This window comes from Nelusetta ayraudi, unplaced genomic scaffold, assembly GCF_046127955.1.
Source record: "Nelusetta ayraudi isolate G7.1 ecotype Tasmania unplaced genomic scaffold, CSIRO-AGI_Nayr_v1 ptg000026l, whole genome shotgun sequence".
Classification (NCBI taxonomy): Eukaryota; Metazoa; Chordata; class Actinopteri; order Tetraodontiformes; family Monacanthidae; genus Nelusetta; species Nelusetta ayraudi.
The window spans coordinates 1,070,500-1,084,996 of NW_027466076.1; the positions used below are offsets into that span (position 1 = coordinate 1,070,500).

Consider the following 14,497-nt stretch of genomic DNA (forward strand, 5'->3'; position numbering starts at 1 on the left):
ATTCTGATGTTCTGAAGTAAATGTATTAAAATGTCCTTTCCAGCCCTTGAACGGTTAAAAAAAAAAAGGTTCAGTTTAAAGTATTCTGAATTTGACTCTTCTACAAAAATAAAATCTGGTGCTCTAAAACTGATGAACTGTAGGCGAGTTTAAAGAACGGACAAAAACAAAACCCAAACAACAGAATCTCATCGGATGCTGACAGGCGAGCAATTTTTTAATTTGACAGATGTCAACTGGCAGGAAGTTCAAACACAACTGACATCCTTTTTTAAAAAAAACAAACAAAAAAACACCCCCTCCACATGAAAAAATAATTCTTTGGTGCTGTTTCAGTTCAAAAGTTGACAGAAACTGGGTCAAACGTCCCACGCTCCACCAGGACCCTGAATGCCACCGGAGTCCAATAAAATCCAACAGACTTGAAATAAAAAGTCTCACGTCGCCGATGGTGCGTTCAAAGTCGCTCATCACGGCGTGGCCTTCACACACTCCTGTTGGCAAAAAGGTAAAATTCAACACAAAAAAAAGGAAATAATAAATAGTAAAAGGGAAAGTTCAACATTTTACCAAACTGGCGTATGAGGGTGATGATTTTTTTTCTCTCTCTTTTGTTTTCCATCAACCAAATGCCAGAACTTTCTACACAAGAGCCGGAAGACACACAGGAAACTGAAAGTTGAAAGAAGTGAATCCACTTCCTTTTGACACAAACTTTTACAACACTCGTGTAAAACCACCATTTATACAAAGGAGCACTGTGCAGCTCATTTGATGAGGTTGGAGGGCAGCACTGAACCGATGATCAGTGCTGATGATTCATGGGTAACGTGTCGTCTCATGGAGCAATTATTGAAAATAGACCAATTTGTGAAAAATGATGAACTGTCCCTTTAAAAGGATAAGATAGTAAATTCCATTTAAGGAAAAACCATGAAAAAAAAATTTTAAAGGCAGAAAAAAACCAAAGGCATAATTAGAATTTCAACACAAACGCATCCTGTTATAATCCAGTCAGTTAAAACTCAACATGCATTGTGGGATTTTTTTTTTTTTTCACAATTTAAGAAAAAAATGAGACTCATCTCAGATTCCTTTCAAACTGATTTTTTGTTTTGAAATCACAAGTCTTCTTAACCATGACGCTCATGAAAAGTAGGATTGGTTTAAAAATAAAGGAAAAAACAATACTAAGATTCAGATTCGGTCCAGCAGTCAGGTTTTTTTTTTGTTTTTGCATCTTCTTGTTGTTTTCACAATAAAAGTTTTTCCCCAAGTTAAGAAACAGAAGAAAAAATAAATCAGTGCGTTGACTTCATGCCAGTCACTCATTCTTAACAACACTGCGGGGGGAGGGGGGGGGGGTATGGTGTGGTGGGAGGGTCCCCAGGTCGTCACGGCGATAAGGCCAAATGCGAAGCAGCGTCTCTGCTGGTGTTCGGAGGTTCACACTTAAAAAAAAACAAACAAACAAAAAAATATCACTTTTTTCTTCTTTTTTTTTTATCACTCTTATTAAAAAGCAGCTGACACGTTTTTTTGTTTGTTTGTTTGTTTTTAAAAATAAAATGTTCTAAAACATCTCCAGTCTCGACCAGAGACAGAGGTGACTCCAGCAGGGGCTGTGGGAGGGAGGGGGCGGGTCCCCCCTCAGCCCCTGCTGGAGTGATTGGAGACAGTGACGACTCCGGCAGGGGCTGAGCCCCCCGGCCCCCCCTGCACCTCAGTGGAACTCCACAAACTCCTCCAGCGTCTTGGGGATCTGGTCGCGGTAGGTGATGTGGTGGCGGCGCACGGCGCGCGCCGCCAGGCACTTGAGGCTCATCCTGATCTGCGTGCGGAGCAGGATCTCCGACACGCCCGTGGTGCTCTGGTCCAGCGGCGTCTTGCGCTGCTTGTTGGCCACGTCGGTGTGGGCGCCGGCCTCCACCAGGCCGATGATGATGGCGTGCAGCGTCAGAAAGTCGCTGATGGGCCGATTGTACTGCACGATGACGTGCAGCGGCGTGTTGCCCTCGTGGTCCACGGCATTGGCGGCGGCGCCGCAGTCCAGCAGCAGCTTGGCCACCGGCGCCGACGGGAAGCTGCACACGTCGCTGATGTGGAAGCCGTCCACCGGCGTGCTGGCGCTGATGGCCAGGTGCAGCAGGGAGGCGCCGCGGCGGGAGCGCGGGTCCAGCCGCACCAGCTCGTACACGTGGCGGTTGATGCGGGCGCGCTCCTCCTCGCCGCACGCCGTCTTGGTGGCGATGCAGGCCAGGTAGAGGAAGGTGAAGACGTTGGACTCGTAGTTGTCGGCGGCCTGCGGCAGCTCCGACGAGGCTTCCACCCCTGGCCCCGCCCCGCCGGCCGCTGCCGCCTCGGCGCGAGCCATGCTGCGGCGGATCTCCAGCACGCTGCAGGCCAGCACCTGCTCCACGGCGGCGGCCGGCAGGCGCTCCTTCAGGTGCACCATCTGCGAGAAGACCTGCGCGAAGCGCAGCAGGTCCTTGTGCGTGGCGCGCTGGCTGCGCTGGCGCAGGCGCAGCGCGTGCAGCCACAGGCGGATGCAGCGCTCAAACTCCATGTTGTCGGCGCACACGGCGCCGCGATAGATGATGGGGTGTGACACGTCGGCGTTGTCGGCGCCCAGGATGCGTTCGCGCACCATCAGACCCTCCATGTGCAGGGCGTCGCGGTCCGCCCGGATGGCCTCCAGCTCGACCGGCGTGCGGCACTCGGCACGGCCGCCGTACGCCTCGGCAGGCGGCTCTGGCTCCTTGTGGAGCACGTCGGCGGGGTCGCGGTGCCGCTCATTCATGGCCAGCTGCAGGTAGTGGAAGGTCCGCTGGATGTCGTAGTGCTCGCGGTCATTGGCGAAGGAGGCGCCCAGCAGCTCCAGCGCCTCCACGCGGCTGCGGCGGTCGCAGGCGGCGTGCTCCAGCAGCAGCTCCACCACCGCCGCCTTGCAGCTCTCCGCCGCCACCTTCAGCGGCGTCATGCCGTGGCCGTTGACCACCATGGCGGCGCGGTGGCGCACCAGCTCTGTCACGATGTCCAGATGGCCCGCCTCGGCCGCAAAGTGGAGGGCGGTGGCGCCGCAGTGCGCCCGGGCGTCGGCGTCGGCGCCGCGCTCCAGCAGGAAGGCCACCACGTCGGCGTGGCCCTTGTAGGCGGCGATCATCAGGCAGGTGTTGTTGTACTTGTTGGTGATGCCGATGTCGGCGTGGTGCTCCACCAGGTAGCGCACGATGTCCATGCGGCCGTCGAAGCAGGCGGCGCGCAGCGGCGTGGAGTTGCTGATGGTGGTGTGGTTGACGTTGGCTCGGTGGCGCACCAGCAGGCGCACCACCTCAAAGTGGCCCGCCCCCGCCGCGCACCACAGCGCCGTGGCCCCGTCGATGACATACCTACGGAGGGGGAGAGGGGAGAAAGGTTCGAAAGGGGTCGAAAGGTCACGACAGGACGACCACCAAACACATTGAGAATGTCAGACGCATTCAAATATAGACGGAAAGAATACAAATATAAAATATGAAGTGGACTCCTCTCACCCTGAAACTGGAGTACTACTCCTCCTACCTCAGTAGTTACCTCAACTTAATCCTCAAGCATTACAGCTTCCTGAACCTCCAAAGATGGAAAAGATGAAAAAAAAAAAAAAACCCGCTGCACGTGTGACACACAGACTGTTCTCGTTTCTGACAGCACGAAGACACCCTCCTAAACAAAAGGGCTACTTGATTGAAAACAAAACATAGGTTTTCTGAGTTCTCTACTTATAATTATATCATATATGATTACTAATTATAAGTTCTCTAGTTAGTATAAATAATAAAAAAAATAAATAATATATAAAGTATTAAAATATCTATGGAAGCACATTGCTACCATACCTGTACCTGCATCAAAGTAATTTCCTGATAACCAAACCAAACTACACAAAACGGGGCAAAGTTTTACAGACAACAATGTGAAACTTTCATCTAATTACATGATACATAACATTTAACAAAAAAAAAATAATATATATATATATAATAATAAATATATATATATATATATATATATATATATATATATATATATATATATATATATATATATATATATATATATATATGGCGGCAATACGTTACACTACACTACACACTTCCTTGAGGACACCGTTTTACATGGATCAATAAAGTTCTATCTAATCTAATTTAAAATAAGCTGGGCGACTCACAAGGTTTCAGCGACAGTCACTAAAAACTGATGTCATCTTTCTCAATCAGATGATCAAAACAAGAGCCACACAGAGTCACTAACGGGGGGGGGGGGGGGGGGGGGGGGGGCGCTCACCCGTCGAAGCGCACCGTGCCGACCTGCTCCGTGTCCACTCGGTAGTGCTCCAGCAGCAGCCGCACCACCTTGTCGTGTCCGTTGCGCGCCGCGATGATGAGCGGCGTGGACTTCTGGCCGGCCAGCTGGGTCACGTGGCTCAGCAGGAAGCGGCTCTCCACCTCGCTGTGGTTGAGCAGCAGCGCGGCCAGCGTCAGGACGCGGCCCTCGCTGGCCGCGTTGAACACGTAGCCGGCCAGAGACTCCATGTGAGGCCGCCGGCAAGCCGGGACCACCGCTTTCGTCGCAGCTGGCGCCCGCAGTCCGGTCCGCTGGTCCGGAGCGAGCAGCCTCCCATTAAAGTGGAAGGACGGGCGCCAGTGCATTCATGAAAGGTTGTAGCTCCGCGAAAGACACACGGGCGTCTTCCGTCCGCCACCTCCCTCCCCCACCGCCGCCGCCGCCGCCCCGGTGACCTCCCGCAGATCCAACAGCAGATAGCGGGTGACTCCAGCAGCTGGTTTCGGTCCCCGGGACGTCGAGTTTCAGTCGTCAGCTGAGCTAATTAGTCGGCTAGCCGGCGAGCTAACGTCGGCGAGCTGAACGGTGGAGTACCGTTTGTTTCTCGCCAAACACGCCGTGGAGCCGACGCTTTTGTCTTTGCCTTTGTCTTTGCCTTTGTCTTGCGTCGACCAACAACCCACCCGGTCGCCACTTCTGTTGACCACTAAACTCGGACTGTATCAACTATCGACTGGCCCAACTACAGTGACTTGTGCCTCCACCGGAAGTAGCAGCTCTACACTGAAACGCCTCCGAGTAGAAACTCCAACGAACGTTCCGACCGACTGGCGCTTCTTCCGTTGAAGTCGCGTTTGGAAAAAAGCAGACAGACAGACAGACAGATTTTTTTTTTTTTTTTACACAAACCATTTATAACTGTCGACACTTAGACAAAATAGCTTAATTAAAACCCTTAATATGATGAATATTAAAATATTTAAAAAAAAAAAAAAAATGTCATCTTTAATGAATTCAAATAATTAAAAGTACTTTGTAACTGATATACTGAGAAACTGATATAGTGGTTTGAAACAAACAAAAAAATAATGTAAAAGGAAAAAGTCAGGAGAAGGGTCGTTTCATATGCATCTGACGTGCACTTTTGCACACCAAGCTAAAGAAATTAAATAAATTCCAAATTAATCCCCCCAAAATGGCAGACTTTTGGTTGTGGGACCTTTAATTATTTACTTACTTGATTTGCTGATGAATGATTGTGCAATCTATCTATCTATCTATGATAGATCTCTCTCTCTCTCTCTCTCTCTCTCTCTCTCTCTCTCTCTCTCTCTCTCTCTCTCTCTCTCTCTCCTCACTAGTCCTCAAATAACTCCAGGGAACTCCTTGTATTGCTCTTAAAAATACCAGAAAACCCAAAGTAGAACAAATGATACAAAGTCCTGATTGTTTTTTTCCATTCCCTTTATTACAATTTTAGGTTTATTACATTTTTTTTGTCTTTGTCTTGCTGACAGATTTAAAAAGAATTAAGATAGAGCAGAGTGTCTCAGTGTAACCACAGCCTCCGCTTTGGCAAATCATATTTCGGTGTGAGTGACGTAGATCCACTTTCTGTTCACGTGGTTGCACCCCAGAACCTTTTGGTTTATAAGTTGTCTGGCAACTACAAACACTTCTTTTGACAAACATCTCTTACCTTTACACTGAGCACATTTCAGACAGGCAAACAAGCGAAAACACACCCATAAAGACATAAGAATTGATACACAGAGAAGCCCAAAGGACTCCAAAGTAATCGAAATAAGGGGAAAGAACGGCAGTTCAGAACGATGGACCACAGGCAGGTCTTCTGGCTGGACAGCTGGAAGGTCACATCGGGAACCAGACGGCCGCCATGAACCTTTTCTGCAAAACAGACAAATATCAAAGGCCTCTCCGTAAGTCTGACCTCAACAATGACTGTTTCTGAGCAGAACTCTGGAGACCCTTGTAGAGGTGAAGTTACCTGATCTAGTTGCTCCAGGCCATGGAGATGAGGCTGCTAGTTTTGGCAGATCTGCGCCTCCTACTCAATCCTCCTCCGTTGCAGGTCTGTAGGCCACCAGAGATGGAGTCAGACTTTGTTTGGCACTCTTTCGTTAAAAAAAAGGTGGAGGTGGTAGACTTTGGACGAGGTTGTCTCCGCCTCCACCAGGCTCTGCCTCTACTCACCGGGACGCAGGATTTGCCATTTGTGGTGCAAAGCTCCATCTGGCAATGCAGGTAGACGTCACTGTTGGTGCCCGCGAACTGGAACATGTTGAAGGAGAAGGTGTTGGACATTCCGTTCCCATTGCTCACCAGATTCACCGTCTGGTCCTGAGGGTTGGGACACCTGCAGCGACACACACACACCAAGAGCAGGCCCTTAGACAGCGAGTCTTTCCAGTGTGGACAACGACAACGCAGTGTTCTCGATGCTCTTGCTCACCCGTTGATGAGAAGGTCGTAGCGCGGGATGGAGGTGGGGGTCGCCTGGCTGGTTGCCCAGCAGGAGTCGGTCACCAGGGCCAGCTGGCTGTCGTCCAGGTCCTCTGCCTTCAGCTGCACCCAGATCCTCTGGTTGAGGTAGACCTCCGTGTTGGAGCCCACCAGAGTGCTGAGCGACTCGTCGCTGTAGGCGTTCAGGATCAGCGTGTAGTTGTGATCTCCAGACTTGATCTCCGCGACCACAGAGCTGCAGGACACACAGAGACACACCACGCGTCAACACGGCGTCAGACCTCGCACTTCAGCCAAACCCACCTATCCACCTACCCCCTCCCCCGACACCCTACACGCACCCGTCTTTGATCTTGAATGTGGCGCTCTGGGGCTTCTCGGCGTCATAGAGACAGGAGAAGTTGAGGACGACCTGGTCGTGGCGGACAATGATCTCTGTGGAACTGGAGTTCTTGGTGGAGAGGGTGTTCTTGAAGATGGCTTGGTGGTTGTCGGTCTGCGCCGTGACATAGAGGAGGAGAGGGTTAGAGGAAGAGGAGGGGGAGAAGTCAGAGAGGAAGGGGATAGAGTGTAGAGGGACGAGAGGGAGGAGGAGCCCAAACCAGGAGTCAGAGAGGAGGAGAAGGAGCAGGAGGAGGACAGGACGGGGAGAGGTGGAGAGGAAGAGGAGGAGGAGGGGGAGTGTGGAGAACGAGAAGTCAGAGTGGAGGAGTAGAGGCGAAGGAGGAAGAAGAGAAGGGTGAGGGGAGGAAGGGTGGAGGAGGAGAAAGAGAGGTGGAGGAGAAAAAGAAGAGGAGAACAAGGAGGAGAGATGGAGGAGGGAAACCCACCGTGACCTCGGCTCCGCAGGGCTCGCTGCTGTTGAAGGTGAATGTCACCATGTGACTCTGGCCGTCCAGCTGACCTTTGCATTGGTTGTCGTTGAGCTGCAGCTTGGTGTGGTCGATGTTACTGCCCTCCAGCAGACACACGGCCAGGCTGACGGTGGCTGAGTCCTCAGTGCAGACCGTGGGGTCACCTGGAGGCCACAGGCGTGAGGTTGTGAGGTTTTATATTTCTGGTTAAAATAAACAGTCCCATCTTCTCTTGTTTTTTTTTGTTGTTTGATTTAATTTCTTTAATTGTGCAGTTAAAAAGTAGTTTACTCATTTGTTGTTCTTTGTCAACTTTCAACAGTCCACTTAGAATTGGTTGGACCTTTTAAGGAAACTCAACAAAAGTAAATGTGGCTGTCAACACAGGGCTAAAGGGCATGGACTTCATGAAACTGGCCCCGCCCAAAAGTCGTCGGTCGCCTTCAGGACATACCGAAAGTGTTGTTGTGTTTGTAGGAGAAACCAGCCCGGCAGAAGCACCGAGTCGTCCCGTAGTTGTCCCCGCAGAACTCGTGGTTGCTGCAGTAATGCGTCAGGCAACTTGTGGGCGCAGAAGCTGCGGGGAGAGATGACAGGGAGCTCCACCAGCACGTCCTCAGAATCTCAGAATTTCTGAACTTCTGATCAGTGTGCGTCAACACTAGATTGCAGCTCACGGCATGTGGTGTTGGACCTCCAGGTGTCTCCCAGGCTGGAGTCGGACAGGCGGCAGGCCTCGGCGTACGCCTGCAAGAAGTGGCAGCGGAAGCCGTCCACGGTGGGGTACACGCACAGGGTGTCGGAGCAGGCCGTGGTGTAGGGCTGTGGGTCGATGGTGCCGTGGCAACCGGCGAAGGAGGGGTCTGTCTGCAACAGGGAGCAGCTGCCGTGGAGAGACACATCAGGAAAGCAGGTTCAGTGGCCTTCCCCTTCCCTCCACCAGATGGCAGAGTGTGCAGTGAACAGCAATTCCATTAGTTACGGAAAATATTCTAGAACAGTACTAGTATTATCTTTGCTTTGTATTGTCTTGATGTTGTTTTGGGTTGTATCATGGTAAGTTTATTAGTGATTACATTTTATGAATCGTGAAATGTCTTTTTGTAATGAATTTTAGGACGCCAGGAAGACTAGCTACCTCTAATGCTAATGGTTGTCCAACAAAAAACAAGAAATGTTCTGAATAAATATTTTCCCCTTCATATTTATATATTTTTTTGACCTGCATCTCTCGTTACACGGGCGCTCCTTACCGGCTGGTGGCCTCTGTGCAGTTGACGGTTGGGTCACTGGGATCAGAGTACAACATATCGCATCTAGGGGGCGACAGACACCACATAGCTTCATGTCAGAATCTCAACGCTTCAGCGCTCCGGTATGAGTCAGTGTCATCAGTAAAGGCTGCAGTACTGGGGAGGGCTGTTGATGCTGGACTTCTCTGCCGCCACGGTGGTTGTTGTGTTGGGGTCGGCAGGGTTCCCACACAGGCCGCTCCGCACGACATCGGTATCCAGATCTGGTTGGCGAGAGGACACGATTTAGCCGTTGAGGAGGAAGGCCACTGGGTTCCATCACCGATGGCCAACATTTCCTCTCTTGAATGACAACAAAGAACTGAAGGCACTGAAGGCGCCCCACACCACCCCCACTGCATTTAGACTTTGTCCACTGCTGCCGCTTGCCATTTTGTCTTGGTTATTTGTGGCAACAGTGCAACTTAGGGGGTGTTCTTATTGCCTCGCCTCACCACGGTACGGTTGTAGGGTGTTTGCACTGGCCGCTACACGGTTGTAGGGGGTGCTGTTTTGGTACCTCAATCGCTCAGGGTCCAAGCGAGACGAATCGAGTTTAGTGGTGACGTAGCGACGAGCAGGGCACTGGATTGGCTCAGTGTCCTCGTCGATGTTCCCTCTCGGAGTGGACATCGACGCCAACTCCTTGGACACGGAACTTCCGTGTCAGGTACATTTTACCGTGAATACAAGTCGCTACTATTGTATGGAATCAAATATAAATATCAAAAATAAATAAATAAATATAGAAATAGAATTTATTTATTTTTTAACTTTGGCACTCCTGTGATTCCATATCCGAGGAGTCTTGAGGCGAGAGGAAAAACTGATTCGTTGAGAAGACATGGCTCTTCGCCACGAGGAAGCCTTGAACACCGCGGCATTTAACAAAGTCGTCCTTGGCTTGCTAGGGCAGCTATTTGAAATAAGTAGGTGTGTTTATTGTCTGTTTTTCTGTTTGTTTGTTTTTGAATAAATGCTATTTTCCCGTTATATCTGTCTTGTGTTTACTTTTGGAAACACGATGATGCTGTCGAAAACATTGTCCCACTTTACCGCATCGACTCCACCCACGGTCTCGTGGTCACAGAGCCAATGAAAACACAATCGTAGCGAGGCGAGGCGTGGCAAGGCAATGAGAACATGCCCTTATTGGACGACTGTCAACCTGCTTGGCGAGAACGTATACCTATGATGTGTGCGGTGGTGCCGTCAAAGGTGAGCGTGACGTTGGCAGATGGGATATGGGCCTTGACTGCGTACTCGTCCATGGAGAGTTCCACACCGTCGTGAGTCTGAGCTGTGGCGGTCAGGGTCACTGAGGTGTCCCCAACCTGCAGGACAGGAAGTGAAAGCAGAGCAGAATGAGCAAAGACTGCTGCTGCTGCTGTGAACAAGAGAAAAAATATGTGACATTTCAGAAGTGGGAAGTAACGAAGTACAAATACTTAATTACTGTACTGTAGATATTTGTACTTCACCTAAGTATTTCTTCTTCTGAAGACTTTTAACTTTGACTTCCTACATTTGCACATGAATATCTGTATTTTCTACAGCTAACATGCTGGTTAGCTTTGTGTTTAAAAGTATTTTAAACATACAAATTCTGTCCAAAGTGATTAACTTATTATTGATTCTAGTCGATGTTGCTTTAAGTGGAGCTATTTGTACTCAACTGTTGTGCAGTTGAATATAAAAGCAGATCATATTTTAGAGACAGGAAATTATTTTAGAGTGACCTGCAGTCAGTTAAATTCAGATTATTCTATCGCAACTTTTTAATCTTTGCCAACTAATGCATTGTTTCATTACTGGCAAAAATTTGAAGCAAATTTATTTGGGCTTTAATGCATTTCAGAATTTTTATTTCCATTTTGTGGACACTTGCATCAGTACTTTTACTTCAGCACAGAATGTAAATACTTTTGCCACCTCTGCGTCATTCTCAGAGCAAGTCAAGTGTTGTAATGGCGGTTGCTGACCAGAACGCTTCCGCCTTGCTCCAGCAAAATGATCAGAGCCGTGCTTGACCAGGTGATCCACAGGGAGTCCAGGAAAGGCACATCTCGGCGGTGGCGCTCCTGGAACATGGCCATAATCTCATATACCCCTTGCTTGGCCGCCAGCATGTAGGTGCAGCGGTCTGGGATGGTGTGGACTTGGCTGGAGATGTCGATGATGGTGCGGCCCATCGCTGTGCACACTTTGGTCACATTAAAGCACCTATCAGGGTGTGGAGACACACAGATTTGGGAAACCAGGTGCACATGTAACGATAGAATAGGTAAGATCACAGCTGCGTGTGTGTGTGTGTGTGTGTGTGTGTGTGTGTGTGTGTGTGTGTGTGTGTTTGCAGAGAGAAATATTTACGAGTCGTTTGCGTCGCAGAACGTCTTGCAATTTACGTGGCTGGCAGCTGCTGCAGTTAGGAATGAAAAAATAAATCAATCAATAAATTACAGTACGTCCTCGGTCTGTCAGGGCTGTAATTACAGTGACATCTAGTGGCAGGTTTGCAGATTTCAACGAAAACCACGAACGGGGCGCTGTGTACATGGTGAGATCTGCATTGGAGGTGGAGCTGGACTTGGCGAGTCTGAAGTCAAGACGAGAAGCGCTGGGCCTTATCAATAATAATACTGCTACTACTACTACTACTAATACTACTACTAATAATAATAATGATAATAATGGTTAAAAGTTTCTTCATGGTAGCCACTCACCTGCCAGCAAGAGAAGCAGGAGAGTTCGTTGCAGCATGGCTGAAACCTTGGCAGGAAACTGTGGCAGAGGAGCAAACACATACACACACATGCAAACACACACACACACACACACACACACACACACACACACACACACACACACACACGCAAAACAGTCAGTCACAGAGTTCTGGTGAAGACAATTGCAGATCCCTGGTGGGGGAAATCAGGATATCAGTCCTGATGTGTGATGTCACACAGGGCACTGATTCCTTTAGTGACTTCTCGTCCAGTCCAGTGTCGTGGGAGGTCTGTCAAAGCCTAGGTTTTAGCTGGAGGCTGCAAACAGAGGGCTGAACAATAATCAGAAGGATAGATTGTTGTTTTAAACGTGTGAAGGTCCAGGCCAGAGGAGCTGAGGGTCCTGCGGAGGAGCCGATCCTCCAAGCCTCCCCTCCAGAGTGGGACTCACCGGCAGGTCTGGCTGTCTGAAGTTCAGGGCAGAAGGTTTGCTCTGTGGTGTCTGCGGCTGCTGTCAGGGCTCTCTGCTCTGGTGCCTCCCTTGACCTCCTTTTATAGTCCAAGCCTGCTAGGTGGAACCCCACAGACTGGTTTTCACAGCCTCCAGCGGAACCTCAGGCACCTGTCCCAGGGACAACCTTATATCTGAAAAAATGCTGCCCAGTCAATACATATATGAAATGCTGGCTTATTAGATAGGAGGAATGCACTGTAACTCAGATTGCAAGTGATATATGTATTACGTTTCTTTGTGTGTGTGTGTGTGTGTGTGTGTGTGTGTGTGTGTGTGTGTGTGCGTGCACTTATGTTGAACATTTTAATTATTCCTCTAGGTCATGAACAAGACAGAAGCGCTGGTACATCTGGAATAACGTGTTCCATGTGAATGTCAGTGTTTTGTTTGTCTTTATATCTACAATACCACATTAAATTGATGGATGGATAGATACCAATCAACTTTTATTCATAAAGCATCATGTCACATCCAAAGGCACCTCAAAGCACTTAGTCATAGTCAGAGAAAACAAAACAACAGATCGCTCCAGAGCAGCATGAAGCCAACAGTGGGCAGGAAAAACAAGTGAGCTGCAGTGGAAACATCATAGTCCCAATTTACAATGCTCTCATTACGACTTACCAACCCAACAGCCCTGCATCCTCAGAGCAAAGGGTTCTAGGAGTGTGATACAGATCAATGAGCTCCTTATCACAGGATTTTTTTTGAAAATTGATCTCCAAGCTCCCTTGCGCCCACAACAGTGACCTAATCTTTGCTAGAGCATTCACACACAATTGGTGTGTGAATGTGTGCGTGAATGGGTGAATGAGAGGCCTTTGTAAAGCGCTTTGGGGTACCGTAAAGGTGCTGGAAAAGCGCTTTATAAGTGTAGTCCATTTACCATGTTGTCGTCGTCCAGGTTTTAATGTCACTTAGACAAGTCTCCAGTTTAAACAATTAATCTGCTTCATCAGTTTTAATTGACAGATATAATAGGGGATCGTCTGCATAGCAATAAAAACTAATGTAAAGCGTGCTAATGATATTACCAAGAGGTAACATGTAAATGTTGTAGAGAATTGGTCTAAGAACGGACCCTTGTGGGACTCCATAACTCACTCTTTTACCTTCTGATGAGTAATTATGGACACGCACAAATTGAAAGCGCTTGGACAATGATGATCTAAACCAATTTAAGGCTTGATCTGGTCCCTCAGCAGAATGTATTGATCAACCGCATCAAATACAGCACTGAGATATAGAAGAACTCAAACAGATCGAAGACAAAAGAAGACTGTCCGGTGGCACCAGCAGGAGGTCATTGCCAACATTCAGCAGTAAGTCTCAGCCTCGTGACTGTTCCTGAAGCCTGACTAAAACACCTAAGATAGGCTGTTGTTGTCATGTAGAAATTTGTTTAGGTTTTCTCCAGGACCTAAGGCAGGAATGGAAGTTAGAGATGACACTTATGTCCATTTGATAATAACTGGTTTCATTGATTTACAGGCACTTTGAAGGATTGTGGTACATAACCAGTGGCTTAAAACTTGTTCAAAATCTTCCTGTACTTAATAAATGATACCAGTGTTTCCTGACAGTAACCAGTGTGTCAGCGAGCATAGAAGTCACAGTTTTCTCACCCTCAGGTGAGAAAACTGTGAGGGTGGGAAAATGGTGTGTTCTCTCAGTACGTGGATCCTCAGGGCAGGTAAAACAGTTTGTCCTTCCCTGCCACCATTACTTGTCAGAAGAACACTCATCCGGAGTCGAGTGACTACCGGTGACATGTCATAATTGTACAGTTGACATGCCTGCAAGCCAGATCCTCCCAGTCCTGAGGGTTTATCAGGAAGGTGCGCCGATGGAGAGCGTATAGAAAACTGTGAGAACGAGCATGCATGCGGAATTCCCACGTCGATCGGCTCCACGGTGGAAATGACAGAGACACAGCTCAACAGGTGGAAATGGAATTTAAGATCCTCCCCATCTCATGTGAAGTTCTTCACTCTCAGGATCCATCCAAGAACTCCGTAGAGGACCATATGGGTTGGTCCCCATGTGATTCTGACCTCCCTTCCATGGACACTATCTTCACTGCGCGCAGCAGGAAAAAAGCCCAGAGCATTCTTAGGGACAGACACCATCCAGCCCATGCTCTGTTCCAGCGGGTGGACACTGGCCACAACTTGAGACACCGCAGGCCTGAGAGCATCAGCACTCACAGAGCCCACTTCCACAACAGTTTCTTCCCAGCCACTGTCAGGCTCGTGGCTCAGGACATTAAAGATGGACATTGCAGACTCTTATCATTCAAACAAT

The 14,497-nt window shown here is 48.8% G+C and overlaps 2 protein-coding genes across 3 annotated transcripts; both read right to left on the reverse strand.

Annotated features, from left to right (window-relative positions):
* Positions 1 to 186: 186 nt before the first annotated feature.
* On the reverse strand, positions 187 to 5,138 carry fem1b (fem-1 homolog b). Its single transcript, XM_076028745.1, has 2 exons — positions 4,324 to 5,138; positions 187 to 3,389 (listed from the first exon to the last, which is right to left on the reverse strand). Exons 1-2 carry the CDS (start codon positions 4,686 to 4,688, stop codon positions 1,724 to 1,726), a joined length of 2,031 nt encoding a protein of 676 aa, XP_075884860.1. The 5' UTR covers positions 4,689 to 5,138; the 3' UTR covers positions 187 to 1,723.
* A 631-nt stretch (positions 5,139 to 5,769) lies between these two features.
* LOC142890010 (alpha-tectorin-like) lies at positions 5,770 to 12,312 on the reverse strand. Of its 2 annotated transcripts, none has more exons than XM_076028748.1 (15): positions 12,131 to 12,312; positions 11,677 to 11,734; positions 11,324 to 11,372; positions 10,936 to 11,176; positions 10,143 to 10,287; positions 9,072 to 9,177; positions 8,915 to 8,977; positions 8,339 to 8,544; positions 8,116 to 8,238; positions 7,638 to 7,825; positions 7,149 to 7,303; positions 6,797 to 7,042; positions 6,538 to 6,700; positions 6,332 to 6,417; positions 5,770 to 6,226 (listed from the first exon to the last, which is right to left on the reverse strand). In XM_076028748.1, exons 2-14 carry the CDS (start codon positions 11,711 to 11,713, stop codon positions 6,337 to 6,339), a joined length of 1,803 nt encoding a protein of 600 aa, XP_075884863.1. In that variant the 5' UTR covers positions 11,714 to 11,734; positions 12,131 to 12,312; the 3' UTR covers positions 5,770 to 6,226; positions 6,332 to 6,336. The 2 variants fall into 2 exon arrangements, with proteins under 2 accessions (XP_075884863.1, XP_075884862.1); XM_076028747.1 differs by having other exon boundaries at positions 5,770 to 6,231; positions 12,131 to 12,310.
* Between the last annotated feature and the right edge of the window lie 2,185 nt (positions 12,313 to 14,497).

Excerpts from the sequence above, each read along its gene's own strand:
- fem1b (XM_076028745.1), bottom strand. The coding sequence starts at position 4,688 with ATGCACTGGCGCCCGTCCTTCCACTTTAATGGGAGGCTGCTCGCTCCG. Across the intron at positions 3,390-4,323 it reads GGCACGGTGCGCTTCGACGG|GTATGTCATCGACGGGGCCA; the intron begins GTGAGCGCCCCC and ends CCCCCTCCGTAG.
- LOC142890010 (XM_076028748.1), bottom strand. The coding sequence starts at position 11,713 with ATGCTGCAACGAACTCTCCTGCTTCTCTTGCTGGCAG. Across the intron at positions 11,373-11,676 it reads CCTGCTTCTCTTGCTGGCAG|CAGCTGCCAGCCACGTAAAT; the intron begins GTGAGTGGCTAC and ends TCCTAACTGCAG. Across the intron at positions 7,304-7,637 it reads CCTGCGGAGCCGAGGTCACG|ACCGACAACCACCAAGCCAT; the intron begins GTGGGTTTCCCT and ends GTCACGGCGCAG.